The 19,958-nt window shown below is 38.0% G+C and overlaps 1 protein-coding gene across 18 annotated transcripts in view; it reads right to left on the reverse strand.

Annotated features, from left to right (window-relative positions):
- KMT2C (lysine methyltransferase 2C) overlaps positions 1-19,958 on the reverse strand; it is a 194,248-nt gene that overhangs the window by 80,585 nt on the left and 93,705 nt on the right. For all 18 annotated transcript variants that reach the window (XM_061348809.1, XM_061348908.1, XM_061348828.1 and 15 more), the window contains 6 exons: positions 9,548-9,710; positions 8,670-8,841; positions 5,750-5,864; positions 4,754-4,926; positions 3,852-4,012; positions 1,225-1,338 (listed from right to left, as the gene is read on the reverse strand). In XM_061348809.1, the coding sequence (XP_061204793.1) occupies positions 1,225-1,338; positions 3,852-4,012; positions 4,754-4,926; positions 5,750-5,864; positions 8,670-8,841; positions 9,548-9,710 (898 nt within the window). The remainder of the gene's footprint in view (positions 1-1,224; positions 1,339-3,851; positions 4,013-4,753; positions 4,927-5,749; positions 5,865-8,669; positions 8,842-9,547; positions 9,711-19,958) is intronic.

Raw genomic sequence — 19,958 nt, forward strand, 5'->3', positions numbered from 1 at the left:
TTGATGCTGGTTTTTAATTTACTAATGTCTCATGGATTTCTTTCAAAAACATTTGTCTAGCCTTCCTTTGACGCAAAACAAGCACCTTTCAAGCGCAACCTCCTTCATCAAGGAGTTCCAGAGTCTTATATTCATTCCATGGAGAACAACCCTCTTCGCTCTCAATTTGGTTTCTCACATCCTCTTTTGATGGACCCTCATTCTCTTACAGGCCACTTACTTTCTACTACGCTTGCACTCTTCTTAAATTCACACTGCTACAACCTCCTCAGCCTCCACAGTTCAAAGCTTAGCATTTAATTATGAATGTGTCTTCACAGACAGTTTTAAATCATGGATTTTATAACACAGGATGTGATGCATAACAGAGTTATCAGTTACAAGATTTTTTTATTTTTTTTTTGCTTTGGATTTAAATTCAGGTTTCTTGTTTCCCCTTACAGCAACTACCCTCCAACATCAGACGTGAGTGGATGGAACATACTGGAAAGTTGCTTGCCATTGGTATCTATCACTAACACATTAAGAGGACTTGATCCAAAAAACATTCTATTTGTATTCTTTTCTTTGGCTGGTACTTCACGTGTGATTGGTAAGATTTAGTCCTGTAACACAAATGGTCAGCTACTGCAACACACCCTGTCTTGATGGGTACATTTGTTTATTAAACAAATTATCATTCCTTTACAAAAGGAAAAAAGAAAAGAAGAAAATCTTAACCAAAGATACTGGTGGATTTACTTAACAACTTCAAAGTATATAAACTGGAGGGAAGTTTGACAATGTGCCTCAAAGCACACATGAGGAAATTAATCCAATCCAGTTATTTGCAGCTACAAACAAGAAAGACTCAAAGAGAAAGTGTGGGTGACTGCATTTGGATAGCAATAAATAGTCCTTTTTACTGTAAACCTCCAGTGTACAAAACATTTAACTATACTTCCAGCTTTTGGAGAAAGCCAGTCCCACCAAGAAGAGTAAAACAGCTTTCCCCTATACAAATATTCTGGAGACTATCTCTGCCTTCAATAAAATACTTCAACAAAGAAGTTAATACTCCTGATTTAGAGTTCAGACACTAGAACTGATACACTTTGTCTCCTACTGTTTTCCAGGCACTTTTTTCTCTTAAATTTATAAAGTACCACGAATCTTACTGAATGGAAAGAGGGTTCTGAAGGGTTCTCTGCTGGCACTTTCTCAGACTGCAAAACTCTTTCTTACCATCTGCGACACATCCAACAGCTGATTCTTGATCAGGGGCATCACCAGTAACAGGTTGTTCCTGAAATGTCACATCCTCTCCACCACTTTCCATTTCCATTTCATTTGTACAAGCTTAAGGTGAGGTAAAGAAGTTAAAAAAAAATTTGAGGTATTTATTCTATTACTTTGGGATCAGTAGCTGCTGTCACTGTTTGATATTTTGGCTAAGAGAATGATATTCAATGATATGATAGCAGTTAGGAAAAATCAGGTCAATAGGAGGGTTAGGGAGACTATACAGTACTCCTAAAAGACTAGGAGCCCTTTTCTCACAGACTCTGAAGCCATTTTATACCTTTCAGACAGTGAAAAAATGTCTGTAAAGCAATTATATACGCCTAAAATTGTGAAAATTTTATTTACACAGAGTCACTGACTTTTGCATTATCTGAGAAATATTTTTATTTAAATTCAGGTCTGCTGAATTCTACAGAAATTGTAGTATGAAAACTTCAGATTTTTACAAATACTACAATAGTTGATGGCATAGGTATGAGGATCCATCTACTTTCAGCACTTAGAACGCTGATTTTCAACCTACCTGTTCTACAACATAAAAACTGAATTTTACCACTTTAGAGCTAGGATACATTAATGTGTGAGTTCCTCCTCTTAAATAAAGGAATTTGCATGGAAAAGGCACTACTGAGAGCTTCTTTGGCTGTCAGTATCGTTATAGAGCTCAGAAACAGGAAATACTTTTTTCCTTGTGTAAAGGCTTTTTCAGTTAAGGAAAGTCATTAAAACGCAATAGACAAAGTAGGAGCAGAAAAAACAAAGCATACAGTAAGTGTTAACTCAAAAGGAGCTGATCTTCCATGGATGTTAGCACAAAAAAGAATTCAAATGAATGGTAGCCTTGCCTTCAGCAAAGTATTTTTAAAGTCCAAAACCCCAGGAACTATTAGGTGATGCTACTTTCAGCTCCAAAAGGCTGCTCTCAGACTCTGCCAACTTTAAAGTGATATTTTAACATTGAGGAAATTATAATTCAGATTAGCTCCAAATCTGATTTTAATGTACAGAAGTGCTCTCCTGGGTATAAAACACTGCATGACTGTACTGATGTAATTGCTCCAGATTACTTCTAGTAGTCCTGTTCTTCCTTGGGGAGAAGAGTATGCTTGTCAATGCTTCTACTAGATAGAAATCGTAACAGAACACTTTAGTCTTTCAAATAAACTTGTTACTTATTCAAAAGGGTTTTCAGTAGAAGACTGGGATTTCTTCCAGTGTAAGTTTTGGATACGACTTGGACATCTTCAAAAATATTCTAAATACACTGCCTGAGAGTCAAACAGCCTCTACTAACCTTTCAGAATGGAAGTGATCTTCAAAGGCTGAAGTTGCCTCTCTTTCTCACTCAGCACTCATGCTCGCTGACAGAGTTCTTCTGCTTATTTATATACATTTATCTACTGTCAAATGCCCTTCCTCCAGGATCATCTTTTTCACCATTTCTTTACTGCTCACGAAAGGTATGCATTTATGTGTACAGGATAACATCAAAGAGAATGACTTGTTTACATAAAACATCAGCTTGAACACACAAAAATTAGAGCTTTGTTGTAGCCTAACACTTTTCCTATCCAGGCAAAAATTATCAGGCTTTGGAAAACACAGATACTTAATGCACCTGAGCTATTAATTTCTTTTAAGAAAAGATCAATGCACAAGCATTGCTGTTTAAGTATCAAAATTGCACATGGCAGTGGTAGTGCCCTTAAATCTGTTAGATTTACCTTGCTTCCAAATTTAACCAGAACTGTACTTCTCTTAGTATATTCAGCCTGCATGAGATAAGCTGCTATCCAACAGAGCATGTGGTATGGAATACACAAAGGCATTCAGTTACAAGTTCATTACACAGGTCTTGTGGATGACACACCAGACTCAGATCAAGAGATCCAAGTTCTCTCTGTGCTTCCTTACTGTTACTAAGTAATTTTTACACTTTTCTGCAACTTCCCTTTCCACCTTTGGCTTAATTTGTCTATATAGACAGAATGTCCCAGGAACAAGATGACTAATCATTCACTGTTTTCAAAAAAGGACACCTAAGTAAAAACTTTTTAGTTAAATATAACCGTCCCTTGAAGACAGTCCAGCTTCCACTGCTGTGTCCTACTTGGACATAGTAAGATGAATGGGCACTAAGAGACTGACAAGTACCAAGAGGGAAATGGGAAAACTGGATGTCACCAGTAACATCTACCAGAAGCTGGTTTGTGCCTGGTAGTTAGGCACAAATAAATAGATCAAGCTGTCAACACATTTATGAACGGTACCACAGCTAAAGAAAATAGGGAAGTCTGCAGCTACAGGCTGGGAAGCTGGAGCTGGAAAAGTTGAGACCCACCATTAAGGTTCTTACTTGCCCAAGTTCCTCCTAGAAAGCCTGAAGCCAGAAAGCATACTGAGAAGACAGCTCACCCATGGATTGGTTAAGAAGCTGCTGATAAATAGAAGAATGGATGAACTCCACAGAGTAGAGTATGAGTGGATGGTTCACAAAAGACTTAAGTGAGACAGATGCAGATATCTGATGTCAGGATTTTGGAAATGTAGATATTATATTTGATTACCTGCTATACTATCAGGCTCGGGAATGAGTTCAGAAGTGTCCATTACATCACATGACTGAGCCTGATCCCCTTCTCCTTGTTTACAAAGAGTGCAGATGTAATCTTTCAACTGAGACTCCAATTCACCACCTGGAGATCTGTCACATTCTATGTGAATCCACCTGGGGAGATTAATTTAGTGTGACTATGATTTTACTAAATCATATTTAATAAATAAAAAGAATCCTAGTAAAAACTAATTAAAAATTAGCACTGTTTTCCATTCCAATGGGAAACACAAAATGTCAATCAATGCTTTATTATGGAGAATTTTAGAGAAATAAGCATGACATGTGAGTACATCAAGCAATGAACAAATTTATACATTAAGACCTAAACTGTCACTAAAACCTATTGGACACTACGACATATATGGAAATATCGAGAGATTGCACAGCAAGTTATAATAGCATTTAATATGAAACAGAATCTACATTCTTAAAAGGCTTCCCATATATTATTATTATTACTGGCATAGCAAAACACAAAAAAATCAAGCCAAGAACACATACTTGAATCTTCTTTTAGAAAACAGACTACTGCGAACAGTCTTGAAAAGTTAGGATGGTGACTCTTCCAGTCTGCTTACTCAAACCAGACTCAATGCAAGAAGCAGCAGCACATTATTTCTCTGTACGCCTCAGGTAACTGCCAAGTATTGCTTATTTGCAAAGATTAAAATAAGACTACCTACTACTGCTCACAGTATTTAGGGTAGAAGGATAAAGATGTTGCACAACAAGATACTATAGCACTGTACATCAAACACAGTCTACACCCTTCATAGAAATGCATCACTGTTTCACAGCTCATTGTAGGCTTTAGGCATTTTAGTACAACTAAGCAAAAATTAGGATGCTTACCTTTTGCACATGTGACAATGCAACATATCTTTCTGGAAGTCTTGGAGGCACAGTTTTTCACAGAAAGGACAAGATAAGTTGTCTTGCTGTTGGTAACAACTGTCACATACCAAACAATTATGGTGCCACTGACAACTTGTTCGTGTGCCACACTCAGCACATACTCTACAGTTCTAGAGATCACAAGAATTTAGTTATTAATTATAGTATTTGACAATGTGATAGAACTGCCATTAACTGACAATTTCCTGGTTTGAATTAAATTAAATAAAGTTTCTGTCCTTGATAACACTAATAAAATATCCAGGATCTGAAACAGAGCATGAAGAGCCTGTAAAACAGCAACAACAGTTTCCTTTCACTACTCCCTGACCTGAAAGAGTGTTTCTTATGAGACCAAACTGGTTTACTTCTCATCTCAGTCATCTTATGACTGTCTTAAACTATGAAATTATATACACCTTATATATGGGGACTTCCCTTGTTAGGCTTAAATTGATTTTTTATTATTGCTTACACTTACTCACAAAGTTACTGATAAAACAAATTCATCCTGCCCTCTTCAAGTGCAAAGGAACCCTTCAGCAGTAGAACTACTGTTCTAGTAATCAAGAAGTAGTTATATAAGAGCCTTCAAGTAGGATTACATATACTACTGCACAGGTTTTAGTTTACATTTTAATTTACATTAGATCACGAGAGCAGCTGTCATTAAGTGAAGGTTATCCACTCCACCTGGATTCTACACATCTCTTTTCCCCTCTGGAGGTTGCTTTCCTGTCCTGCATAGGCTACTTCAGTCACTGCACTGATGGCCACCCTCACAGAGAAGCTGTAGAGCCAGGTGATTACATACAAGTAGGATTCCTTCACAAATGATACAATATGTTACACAGCAACAGCAGTCTGCAATATACCTAGAACAGCATAATGTGAGTAACAAAATCTGGGCCCCTATAATGATAAGGACTTATTCTGAAACTCCTTTCAACTTACTTTACATTTCCAACCATTTGTTGGTACAGCGTCCATAACTGGTTGTAGACAGAAAGTATGGTAGCCTTTGTCGCATGTATCGCACACCAGCATCTTGCTGTCTTCTCCAGAATGTCTAAGAAAAGTAACAAGTGGTTAAAAAAATTATTCAAGCAAGCCATAACAAAAAATTTACTTAATAAAAAGCCTAAACAGGAAGACACATAGCTGAGCACATGAAAACATATGAATGCCATTTACAAATAGCTCCAAAGACCATGCCCTCAAATTCATATTTAAGTAGGAATGAAGACCACTATGCTTACTTTGACAAGTGCTGAGCCTTGTGCAGCCATTCCAACTCGTAGAAATCATCCCACTTTCATTTACACATGTGTAGGCAGATTTAACAGCTTTTCTGTACTGAATTCAATTCCAAATCTGAAACAAGTACTTTATTTCTTTCTGAAGAGAACATGCAATTGTGCTTGTTCGTACAGTCTGACTGTATTTTTCTCAAAGAGAAAAAACGAGCTATCACCTCTGACTACCAGAGCTCCTACAATGTCAAACAATGACTGCAAGAGCAAAACAAACATTAAAAAAAGATATTTCAATTTTCCTACAATCCTGTATTACAGAGCTCCACCACAAATTTCAGTGATAAAATAAATCTGCAGAGAATGAGACGCATAGTTTGGTAATAGCTAAAGGGATTGTATTCTGCCTTAATTTAAATAAATTAATTCAATAAGTAAGTATGCAACAAGATTTGCCTTGAAAAATCCTCACAATAAATGACATTACACATTAGATACTACTTCATTACCTGGAAGACCTGATGATATTAAAAAGCAGTAAATGTTCTCTCTTTGCATGGAGATACGCTTAAAATACTGTTCTTCAACACTGGAATAAAACTGCCATACTGCATGAAGTAACAGGTGGGAAAACACCACATTTTCTTCTAGTTTTCCACTAGAGAGAGGTTTTGCTAGCAAATACTTTAATTGCCCAGTTCAACGTTTGTAGAATGTGCTTCCCTATTATAACTTCCTTGCTGGCATTTGCTATCAGCAGTGTGTGATTAGGGAACAATCTTCTTTAAAGTGGGTGAATGAATGCTAGCAAATACCAAGCATTCTGCTTGGAAAACAGCGAAGCACTGTCTGATCAGGTACATGAAGCAGTAATGAAGTGGCTTTTTCCCTTCATATTGTCCCAGCTGATCTGACTAAAGCTGAACAAAACTCATACTTCTTTTCTAGTGACCACTTAAAAAAAACAAAAAAAAGCAAGCAAAGGAACCCTGCAGTGCCCATCCGCTTAAGTTATATGAGAACAGGCATACAAGCACAGCATTCCAAGTGAACCCCTATAATAGTGCACTAATTCTGTTTTGTTCTCTCAGTATTTGTTCACTAACAATTCAATCATGGCCACTCATGCCACCCTTTTTTTCTTTGTTCAACTAAGCCATGTTTTTGTTTTCATAATGACTCATTAACTGCCTCTGAAAGATATTATGAAATAGGAGAGGGCCTAATACGGGGGACCTACACCCAGTATGTAGTATATGCACAGCTTAAATGTCTGCTGAGTAAGAGCACAGGTTCCCAGACTGTAAAAGCACTACATTAAGCTAATTTGTTCATGTGGTAAAATTGAGGAAAATCTCCCTGTATGAAGGAAGGAAAAAGGCAGAAGGTTTTGCTGCTCTCCAGAATCTGTCAAGATAATAGCAACTGCTATTGGTTATTCATGGCTTGACTTCGCAAATGAAGATTTGGGAAGGGCTTTTACCCACGCTCACTACAAGCGCGCTGATGACTAAGAAGGCCAATGTGGGATAGGCAAATCCGGCTACAAAAAGCACAGCAGAAGGTCTCCTTGGGTGGAACAGCTGGGACACGATTCTTCCTGCGTTGTCTTTTCTCCTCGAGATTAGTTCTTCATGAACTCTCAAAGGAGTCAGCGGCATTATGTATGGTGTGCCTCCAAGTCTCCCGATTGGAGGCCAAGGTGGACCACTGATGGTAGTCAATATGGCCAAGGCTAAGGTATTGTTTCAGGGAGTCCTTATATCTCTTCTTTGGGGCACCTCTCTTGCGGCTACCGGTGGCAAGTTCACCGTAAAACACGATCTTGGGGAGGCGGTGATCCTTCATTCTAGAGACATGCCCTGCCCAGCGCAGCTGCAATTTCAGCAATATGGCCTCGATGCTGGTGACCCCTGCCTGTTCGAGGACAGTGACATTAGACACATAGTCAGTCCAATGGATGTTTAGAATTGTACGGAGGCAGCGCTGATGAAAGCGTTCCAGGAGTCGCAGGTGATGACGGTAGGTGACCCATGATTCAGACCCATATAAAAGAGTAGACAATACAATGGCTCTGTAGACACTGATCTTTGTACTTTTCTTCAGGTGTTTATTACACCAGACTCTTTTATGGAGTTTTCCAAAGGCTCTATATGCCTTTGCTATTCTGTTGTCTCTTTGTCGATCGTGGCATCCGAGGAAATGATGCTTCCCAGATAGCTGAACTGCTGAACTGTCTTAAGGTCTGACTTGCTGATGGTAATATGGGGATGGCGATGATCTTCTTGGGGTGCAGGTTGGTAGAGGACTACTGTCTTATTCAAGCTGACTTCCAGCCCAAAAACCTCAGCCACCTCCGCAAAGCAAGATGTTAAACGCTGCAGAGCTGCTTCTGTGTGGGCATATTGGTTATAACATGCAGGAATTCCAGCTCAGCAATTTTAGAACAAAGCTCCCAATGCAAGCGTTTGTGCAAATGCTTCATATGATATCATAACAGATATATCTGGACAAATCAACTACACTTTTGGAAAAAAGAATGGTTAATATAACAAGTATTTTAGAATGACAGCACACAAATCTCACACTGTCCTCCCCCATGACGTGTAAGTCTCACTTACTTGCAGTTCTGGCACACTTTGCAATCAGGACACTGCCAACCTGCTCTTTTTAAAGGTGTAACTTGTATGTCCAGGCACATCCCATGGTAGTGCTGACCACAGGTAGTACAAAAAAGCTGATCTAAGAGGTCTCCAGGGCTGTCACACACGGCACAATTTGCTTCTTCCTTTGCTACAAAGAAATCATTTTTTCAGTTGCTATTTCATTCAAGCTTATGAACAATTCACTGAAGCCAATGCAGCCAACAAATTCATTAGTAGTTCTCATGCATTCAAAATTTGTTCATTCTCATGAAATTCAAATTTTATTAATATAATAAAAATAATTTAATAACAAGTCCTTTAATTTGGTTTTCCAATATACTCAACTAATCTCATAACAAAAGTACATTAATTTTAAACCTTAATAAAGTCTTACCAAAAGAAGTAGTTTTGTTCTCCATAAGATAAAACTGGGAGCTTTAGGACCAACTCTTCCTTGGAACAAGTACAAAATAAAGCTTCTAACAGAGCTAAACCTATTCTTTAGCTGATGTGATTGCATAATGTTCTATCTAACTTGAATTTGGGAAAGAAAGCAAGCCTACCAGTTTGAACTAAAATCTGAAAGAAGACAAGCCTTATGAGAAACCCTTCCCGTGATCTGTTATTAAAAGAAAAAGAAGAAAAACGCTAACTTTGTTGTGCATCACTCTCAGTCTTTAAACAGAGGAATACAAACTTGGATCTTCCTCATATCTGAACATCAGTGAATTCTTGGTTACATGAACTGGGAAAACAGGTCACAACAAATGCACTCTGAAGTTGATACTACCCCAGAACAAGCAATTTTCATGAAACCTGGTATTAATTGTGTCGTTTGAACACTGTGTACTTACATCTTTCAGGAGCCTGATCAATATGGTCTGGACAAAGGAGGGACAATTTACTGAAATCCTGAAATGTGCCTGCTCCAGCAGCACAGGGGTAATGGTACATCTGGGTACATTTCTCTTCACAGCATTTGATAGTGGCTCCAAGGTGCTTACAATATGCACATCGCTGAAAAACAAACAGAACATTCAAAACCTACTTTTGCTTTTAATTTTTTCAAAGCCAGATCTGTTCCTCAGACTCATTTAACAGACAAACACCTTGGCCAGCAGAAGATAGTGAATACTGAGGAGAAGAAAACTAGTGGACTGTGCCTTTCAGTGGCTCTCCCACATCCTTCCAACTTACAGTGTTTAACGAAACCCACCCTAAATGCACTCTGATGACTAAGAACCTACTTGTCACAGAAAAGCATTTTTCTTCTATGTAACTTGAGCTATGCTTTCAGGAACAAGGCTTGGAGGCTTATTCTCAGTAATAAAGACAGACCACACTACGCTGTCAATAGGTTGTAACCAAAAACCACATAGTTCTGAGTTGCAATGTAAAACGTAGACACTGTAATCAGAAATGCAAATGAAATACCATGTTTTACTCAAAATCTTACTGACATTATACAGCTCTCTCTGGGATGATAATGCACTACATAATCTAGCACTTTCTTCTCATATCTCCTCTCAAGGCTACACAAATATCACCACCAAACTTTGAGAAGTCATAAATAAGCATGATTAGTATTAGAGACCATAGTCACTTTGGTAAAGAAGTAATTTCTCAGAAGGAACTGCCCAGTAACCCTCCAGTTCTCTAGTCAAGAGGGAACAGATTCCATCAGTCTGTTTGTAAAATATCACCCACACCTCTCTGATTCAGTTAATCAGTCCTTTTTCTTTCTTGGATTCATTGCAGTCCCTGAAGTACTGTAACATGTTTTTGCACTTTTTCACCAAGGCAACAATACTTTTTAAGGCTAGAGCACAGCACCGTAAAAACAGGTCAGTGGCTCACAGGAAGGCATACATAACGTACAGCAACTGAGCCTGAGGACCCTCACTGTTTCATAATAAAAGAGTAATACTAACACTGGCATGTTTGATTACTAGCTCACGTGACAACATCCAAATGTGAACAGAAACCAAAGAGTTGCATACTGCATCTGCTTAATTCTTAGGATACAGACAATATTTATTACCATAATTCTTCTTCATTTCAAAGCCTGGCATGAAATTAGGCATGAAATAGTGCTACTACAAGTCCATACACATCAAAACCAGCCCGTACGAAAACACAAACCACAAAGCTGCCTGTGTTAACAGCTATATTGATAGTCTCAAAACCAAATGAAATTAACATCTTCAGCAAAGTATTTGCCTGCACCACAACTCACGGACAAGAAAAAATATTCGTTTATGCTAAACACAACTGCAATGCAAACAGACAAAATGCTTTGGCACAGAAATTAAAGTGGGTCACTAAGGATAGCTACTGCCATGGTTCTGTGCTACTATGCTCACTTTAGTCTTCAGCTCTGCATGACATCTCACCCCTGCCCATGTCTCTAACACATACTAACAATATGGAAAACATGTAGGTTGTTACTTTATCAGTCCAAATGCAGAGATGAGAGGGGAACAAGATAAGCAAACAAAAACATGGAGTTCTGAAGCAGGTATGTTAGCAAATCATTACATCTAAGAACTGGCCACAAAACCAAAGTCATGCAAGAAGCTCATGGAAATGTTATATTTAGTAAACACAATGCTGTAGAAAGTAAATCCTGAACTTAGATGCGAAATCATAAAAACATAGCCCAAAGCCTCCAACTTCAGGAACTGCAGCTACACATTAAACAGCACACAATCCATTGCACCGTGTTGTAATTGACACTCCTACAGCCTGTTGAGATGGCCCAGACTGTAACTAAGTCCCAGCTCTTACAGACTACACATTTCTCAAAGATACTACTCAGTAAGAAACAACAGAAATGGGAACTCGGGAGGAGCTGAGGTCCAAAACATGTCCCTCAAGAAAGTATTCAACAGGGACGTTGCTGGATCCTGTAATTAATCCTTAATAATTATCTAATTGGAAAAGAAAATTATGAAAGACCTGCAACCACTCAGAGAATTAACATTTACTAAAAACTGGGAATAACGGATTAAAAAGTAATATAAATTGCATTTTTTAAAACACCACATCTGTTTTCCAAAGCCATCAATCAACAGTGGTACGTAACAACTGTAAAATCATAATATACCTTTTCCCAAATGCTATTTGACTAAATGATGAAATTATGAGAAATGAGCAAACTACAGGATTACTGCAAAGCCTGAAAAATGTTGATATTGATTTAAGGAACCATGTAAAGATGCTGGAAGAAAAATGGAAACCCAAATTACACGTAATTGAACCCTTCAAACCCATCTGCTAAACTGCACTGGCAATGAAAAGCGCTTGGCAGCTAAGTAAAACACACACTTTACAAACAATGTGGTATGCATCATCTGAAACAAATAAAAAGCACAGAATATCAACATTTGCTGGATTCATAAGAGAGATAAAGCAGTCTGAAGAAACAAATGCCCAAAGGGACTTTTTCTGGTAACAGCTGTTGATGAGAGGAGTTACTTTTCCAGTACTAGAAGCCAATGCTTCTCTGAAACAAGGCCACATGCTATGGCCCCACAAGTACAAGCATGCAGCTTTACAATTAATTGACCTTCACAAAGAAAGGATGTAAACAGCAAAAGTATATTAATTCATATTAAAAAACCCCAAAAAGTTCTGCTAAATAAACTCAGTAACTAATATTACTTTACTACTCTGTTGCCAAAATATGGCATCAGGACAGTAGGAGGTAGAAGGAAGGAATAAATCATATTGCCCATGGAATGCATGTCTTCACCATACCATATGAGGACAGTAACAGACACAGAAACAGTACAGAGTCTTCAATTTCATTAGCATGAGCACAAAATAAGGCGTTATGTGAAGGGGGTGGAAGCTGATTTCAAGTATTCCAAGGGTAGGTATAGGAAAATGGTAAGCTGTCAAAGCAAGCCAAACACTGTTTTGTTCATGGATCAAATAATTTTATAGACCTGTTCTACAGAAAAAAACCACTACACAAGGCGTCAGAAAGCTACAGAAACAGTTCATTACTTATTCATCGTACATTCAATAAAAAATGTCACTAAAGAGAGTCAACAGACTTTTCCTACTCAAAGTCCTTCACTGGTTATGAACTGTTTTCTTCAGCAAGCTCTCAGTGTACTTGTTTATAGCAAGAAAGCTCTGATCCCATCCATACTTCTGCTACTTCTTACTACTGTAATTTCCATAATTTAAAACTGTCCACACCTCCTCCTACTTGGTCCTTTTCACCTTTTTCTTTTACATCTGTTTTTGTTTTTTTTTCATAAAGACAGAAAAGGATCTCAATTTAAAAGCAAACAGCTATGCAGTCTTTCAAATTTCATTTTACAATTCCTTTTATTTAGTAATCCGGCTGAATCAAATGCAATATTAATACATAAATAAGAAGAAGACCTAAGTGAATCAACAGAAAAAGTAAGAAAACCTGAACAATCGTCTCCTCTCTTTTCTAGCTGCATGGGAGTACGTCCTCCATAAAACTGAGTAGCAGAAACCACATAGAAGATTTCCAGGAAGACAAAAACTCATACTGCCATACTAATGTCATAACTGCACCAAAATCAACTGAAGAAAAAGGTCAGTTCTGCCTGTGGCTTGGAAACTCAGCTGAACATCACAAATGCTACTGGCTTTAATGGAAACAGATGGCCAAACTATGAAATGATGACAAGAGAAACAGGTTACTGTTTACATCTTTCTAACTTTCCTACATAATTGAAAAAAAAAAAAATTACAAAATACGTATTCAAACTTTACATCAACCTTTCTGCTGCTTCATGCTTTTGATGTAGCCAACCGTATTCCACACTGCTTAAAAAGAAATGTGACCAGCAAGTCAAGAGCGCTGAATTGTCCCCCTCTACTCTACTCTTGTGAGATCCCCCCTGCAGTACTGCATTCAGTTCTGAGGCCCCCAGAGAAGGATATGGAGCTGTTGGGAGTGAATCCAGAGGCCACCATCAGAGGGCTGGAGCACCTCTCCAATGGAGACAAGCTGAAAGAGTTGGGCTTGCTCAGCCTGGAGAAGGCTCTGGGGAGTTCAGAGCAGCTTCCAATAGCTGAAGGGGCTGTCAAGAAATCTGGAGAGGGACATTTTTTTTTACAAGGGGATGTAGGTATAGGACAAAGGGTAATTACTTTAAACTGACTGAGGGGAGATTTAAATTAGATATTAGGAAAAAATTCTTCACTATGAGGGTGGTGAGGCCCTGGCACAGGCTGCCCAGAAAAGCTGTGGCTGCCCCATCCCTGGCAGTGTTCAAGGCCAGACTGGATTGGCTTGAAGCAACCCGGTCTAGTGGAATGTGGCCCTGCCCATGGCAGGGGTTTGGAACTGGATGATCTTTTAAGGTTTCTTCCAACCCAAACCATTCTATGAAGTACTCCAAAACCCAGTGCAAGTTCAAATGAAGAGCAGATACCTGTGTGTTTGCGATAATGTAAGATTTTATCCAGACAGTACTTAGAACAAATGAGAGGTTGTATTTTATCATTATTTTACTGACTGTAGAATTATTTTGTAGTATTACTGTCTCAGCAACAATCAACAGCCTCTAGGAGTCACACATGAAAGGCTAAACTATGGACTTTGAATAAATAGTTGTGAGCTGATTCATGCAGTAAGGTTTTCACAGATTATGAACTTATTTACCTTTAGAAAGGTCAGTTGACAAAACCTGTGATAACAATAAGCAATTTTAATCTTATGATAGTGTACTCAAAAATGCACAGAAGCCATCTGTCATTAGTTAAACAATTTAATGTATTACCTGTAAGAACATATTTCAGGCTGTTTAGCTACTGAAAACTGCCATCATAGAAACCTGTAACCAAGGAGAAGTGGACCTTGACATCCTGTCATTAACAAGGCCGCAAAGAAATTTTAGTATAAACAGTGATTAATGAAATATGTTCTCTGCTAGTTCTGATAATCTACATTGATTACTCCCTCATGTAGAAAAAGCTTTATATTGCTTATAGACACTAATCAGCATTAGCTCCTCTAACATCAAATACTGTTCTCAATACCATAAAGTGTTTAAGAGCACAACATAGTAAGATGGTAACATAAAAAGAATTAATGGCTTTTGATTGAACTACTGATTAGAAAAAGTGCTAAACAGCATGTAATTCCAGGAGTGCTGGAAATTACCTTCTAATTTTTTGGATTTTGTATTAATCATGTCACTAATGTGGAAATGACCTGAATTTGTAGCAAGCAAGTCAATCAGAGAGGAGTTATATTTGTTCCTCAATTTTTAACATGTAAGACAATTGAAGAAATTAAAATTCAGATTTTTTATGACTGTAATTTACAACATTCTTAACAGAGACAGCACGTATTAAAACTTTACCACAGCGTCCACTGCATGCTCTGAGTTCTCTGAAGTAAGTTTAGAAAACAATAAATCACAACTGTAGAAATAAACTATCAAGTTTTGCTTCTAAGACTATATGAAAAGACATGGACAACCAGAAGAGATGCAATTTGGCCAAGCTCAACACATGACTGTGAAAGACTGTCTTCTAATGCAGAACTCTAGACTAGATACTCCACCTGTCCATGGTCTGCCCAACTATATACAAGAGTAAGGAACAAAGGTAAAAAGATACAAGTGGTGACAACTAATGACACCATCAGTGACTCAAGACATCATCAAGGCAGAAAGCAGAGGTGTGGAGATTTCAGGCTGTACAATTCAATCCTTTGTTTCTCCTTCCTGCTAGTCACCTCCTTTCTTTTTCCACCTTTACAAAAATTACACTGAACAAATGGTCTTGGTTTCAAGGCATCCAAACAGTGGGACAACAAAGCATTCATTCATGTTTTTGTAATAGCTGTGATAGGCTAATAACCTGTAAGAAGGAAATTTGCTAATGAAGATAATATTTTTTATTTGAAACCTGCAGAAGGTAGAGGAAAACACGTAAAGCTTACAGTGCACAAATCCTTCCTTCTATAATCCGCAATGTTCCCAAACCCTGTTTCTTCAGAAGCTCCACAGGAGGGTCTGTGTGCCTTGAAGTTGTGCTCATCATTACATAAACTAGTGGAATAACCACAGGCATATGATTTCCTCCACAGACTCTGCCTTTGCAGCCTTTTTTTTCACACTTTCATGAGGAAAAGCACTTTTTTAATTCATCTCCTTGCCTTCGAGATTAAGGATAATGCAAATGTTTTGAGGGAGTGAGTCTAAGCTTTTCCACAGCCAACTATTCCCTTAATTCCCATCTAATATCCACTGTGACAGAAAGGCACACACAATAATGTTGTTTAGTTAGCAGGTCAACAACGAGAAGGTCAATGCTTAATGTAATTTAAACTGTGATTACTAGGCTTCAGCATCAGCAACTTCAGAACAAACAAGGCAAGATCAGAAATCATCAGCTTTGGTTTAAGGCTGCCTTTTGGCAGGCTTGGAAAACAATCTATTGTGCCAGTTCCATTTGAGTCATGCTTGGAAGGTTCAAGAGATGTGTGTAGACGATTTTTTTTGTTGGCAGAGCACAGGCTGAGGTACAAATTGTGGGAGGCTTGAAAAAAAAAATTAATGGGGGAAACACTGCTACATGCTTGTTGTTTAATGATCTTCTCTAGGTATCTGTTACTGGTCACTGTGGAAGATACTGGGATTAAGTCAACTTTCTGCTTAATTCAGCAAACTTCTTATGTTCTAAATCACACAGAAGGACTCTGAAGTAGCTTAAGCATTCTACAGGTTATGTTTACGCTACAGATCCTCTGTAGCTACCACAAGGCTGGCATAATTACATTTGCAAAGGCATTTGACAAAAACTCTGAAAGGAGAATTTACTGCTGATACAGACACCCTGTGCTTCCAAACAACACAAGGCTTGGGATGAGGACATCTAAATTTTGCATCTATATAAGCCACGTGTTTAAGTTCCCATTACACTTTAATGAAGACATAGGCATTTTATGAAATGTACTTCATCACAATTCAGCTAACCAAAGAGTGGGTGTCCATTTTCAGGCATCACTGACAATACTGGACAGATCTCCACTGCCTATAACTGGAATATAAACACAGCTCACATGCTGACACATCCACAGGGAGGTCTAAATTTAGATGAGTCTTAAGCCTAGAATATGTTGACAAATATGCTCTATCGGTATCACAGTTAAGTCCACACCAAAGTCAGCGTGCACTATCAATGAAGGGTTGTGAATGGACACTGCTTGCAAAGATTTCCAGATGAATACTGTTCTAGTCATGTCAGGCTTCTCAATGATAAGAAGTTGGGATAAAGGTTCATGAAACACATACCTAAGTTCTCTTAAATACTTTTGGAACGGTTAGTCAAAACTTCCCAGGCATTTCTGAGAAAAGTCAGTAAGAAAAACATTTTGCTCATCTTAAAAACCTCACTCACAGGACGTACAATTTGGCAGGAACTTTAGTGTGGGGGATGCAACTTCTGCCCCTACCCTGCAGATCTATGCAGACATGACCAAGCTTGAAAAAGCAGTTTTTATTTTTTATGTAAAACACTTCCAAAAGTTCATCGGGGGGTGGGGGTAAGGGATGGGGATCACAGAACAATTTACTTTCATTGATCATGACTGATCCTCTCCAATTTCTAGCACTGACTGGACAACGTGTACCTTCCGCAAAGACTGCTTCAGTCTGACAAGGATTAGAGAGAGGAAGTCTGTAATAAATACTCTAAGCCAAAGCACAGTAAACCACTGGAATGGAAAGCAGATGTGCCTAAGGATCTTGATAATACCGTCACTTAAATCGTCTGGGGAACGAGAGCACCCAGAACACAGGCAGAGGGACAACTATGGGTCAAAGAGGCAACAGGGACTAACTACACCGTGCAAGCAGATGAGACTGGGAGGAAAAAACATGGATGGAGACGAGATGCTGAGGAAGGGCAGGGATGACCCTTCAACTGCTGATGATGATCTGCAAAAGTTCTAGTTTCACTTCTTTCATAGAGCTCCTTTATGATATTGGGCAGGATAAATAAAGTTTTTAAGGTTTTTAGTCCTCAACCTTACTGTTAAAAGCCTGCATTCCCCTCCTTCTCCACCCCCCCCCAAAATACAGTCTTGACTACTGCAAAGATTGTGCACACAACTCCAACAGAATGAAGAAAGAATTGCTGTATCAGCACAACTTTTTTAAGTAAGTATGAGTATTTTTTAAGCTTTCTAATTTGCCATCCAAGTTAGATATTAGGTATTTTTAAATTAAAAAAAAAATAAAGTAAAAGAAACAAAGGAAAAAAATCAACTTATCTTGGGAAAAAGGTAGCCTAAGATGTAGATAAAGGCTATATAAATCTGCTGTTCGGAGAAATTTATAGCAAGTCGTTCACATATTTATTACAGCAGAAACATTACAGAAAAATTCATGCGGAGAAGAGTAATTCTTTCAGCAGCATTTGAACAGTCTACATACCTACAAATTGAACAACAATGAAAAAACGTAATATTGAAGAGGTTTTTACTAAGACAGCAATGTCCATCCTATGGGCTGAGCTAGGCACTAGCTATTCTGCATGTAACCACATAACTAAAGACTGCATAATCAAGGCTACACAAAAGGATATTAACTGTGTGCAAACGATATTAATTGTGTACAGACAACCTGTCTTCTGGCATCTCCTAACGTTGTGTGTTTGATTTTATAGGCTTAATAATGTGGGTTTTAAAGAGGATTTTGTAGATGTATTAACTCAGTTTAACGGAAAGTTCATGTCAGCAAAAGTCACTATATATACTCAATGATGCAACTAATTTACAGGGTCATAGTAGGATGGGGTGACAGGGGAACTCTGGATTATGTACAGACATAAAAAAATACAAGAATTTCCTGTCCTTAATACCTTCCTCATTAGTGAGCACCTCCTTAGTATTCCTTCCCCACTGACTGCAATCAGTACCTTGTTGTTCATAATTCCTATTTCCTTGGCTGTTCCTAAATTACACTCTCCAAATGGCATAGAGTCATCGTAAACAAAATCCTACATCTTCAGTTCTCTAATTTTTGTAAATTGAGCTCAAAGCAAGCAATTAGATGGCATATTCTGAAACTACCAGCTTGAAACATTAATATAATTTCTTTACTAATAAAAGCTTCCCATGTTTCATCTGGCTGGGGTTTTTTTTCAATTTGACTAAATTAGTCACACATATTTCTCCCATTCCTCCTCCCAAAACATGGCATCCCCCAGTATTACATAACCTTTTTTTTTCTCTAATTCACTAGCTACTGAAATAAACAAATAAGCCCCTTGACTTTCCATCCTATTTCATCATTGACACTCCTTTGCAAGCATCAAGAAGTGCAACATCCTGACCTAGAATTCACGACCCTGAAGTTGCTGGTCAAACATCAGGTAATTCAGCTGTTTTCTGGGGTTCGAGGAGAGGAGGATGGCATCAGGGCTGTTTGGTTCGTTTTGCAGCAGGCTGTCTCAGTAGCTTGTGAACAAAAAAGCTGCCAAATTTTGTAATGAATTCCACAGAACATTAAGTCTGATGCTTAGCAGAAGCCATAACTGTTAAGTAAATGATATCCTTTTGATGAATACCCTTATTTGAAAACAACATTGATTCTTCTAACCCTTTAGCAGTGTCCCAAAACAGATGTGCACAACTGCAAATTCTGTTTGCTTTCAGGTTTACGAAGTGTGATGACATTTTTACAATCATGCATGAGCCCTTTTACCCAGGAGTAAAATAAAACACAATAATTCTTCGCCATCTGTTTGTTAATTTTGCATTCATTTAACTTTGCATTTTAAACTAATAATCATTTTCTTATAATATAGTTCGCTCCATTGGTAGAAATTACAGCTGTTCAATTAAAAAAAGAATAGTTTATAACAGTATACAGTTTTCCTCTAAGTACTTCCATTGCTCTTAATTATAGAGATATTAGTGCCATCGAAGGGAAAAAACTGCCAGGAAATAACATTATGCTTTATGTGTCATAGACCCCCTTAGTAAATGTACGTATTTCTGTTCCAGTACCAATTCCCACCTGGTCTCATTCAGACTAAAATTCTTTTTCACCACTACAAGTTTCTGTGGGTTTTAATGTTATTATGTGTAACAGGGTTCTTAGCCTCTTTAAGGAGTAAGGTACAATTACTTGACACTTTTGTTTCATATATGGCATACAGTTAAAAAAAGCACAGTCCTATTTCTTCATAATGCTTTTCCTAATGACAGGCCAAGGAGGTTTTCCTGTATTTATTCTTATTTAGTTACAGCAAAAC

The sequence above is a fragment of the Neopsephotus bourkii genome, unplaced genomic scaffold (assembly GCF_033783945.1).
Source record: "Neopsephotus bourkii isolate Nb327-2 ecotype Australia unplaced genomic scaffold, CSIRO-AGI_Nbou_v1 NB_53, whole genome shotgun sequence".
NCBI classification, from domain to species: domain Eukaryota; kingdom Metazoa; phylum Chordata; class Aves; order Psittaciformes; family Psittacidae; genus Neopsephotus; species Neopsephotus bourkii.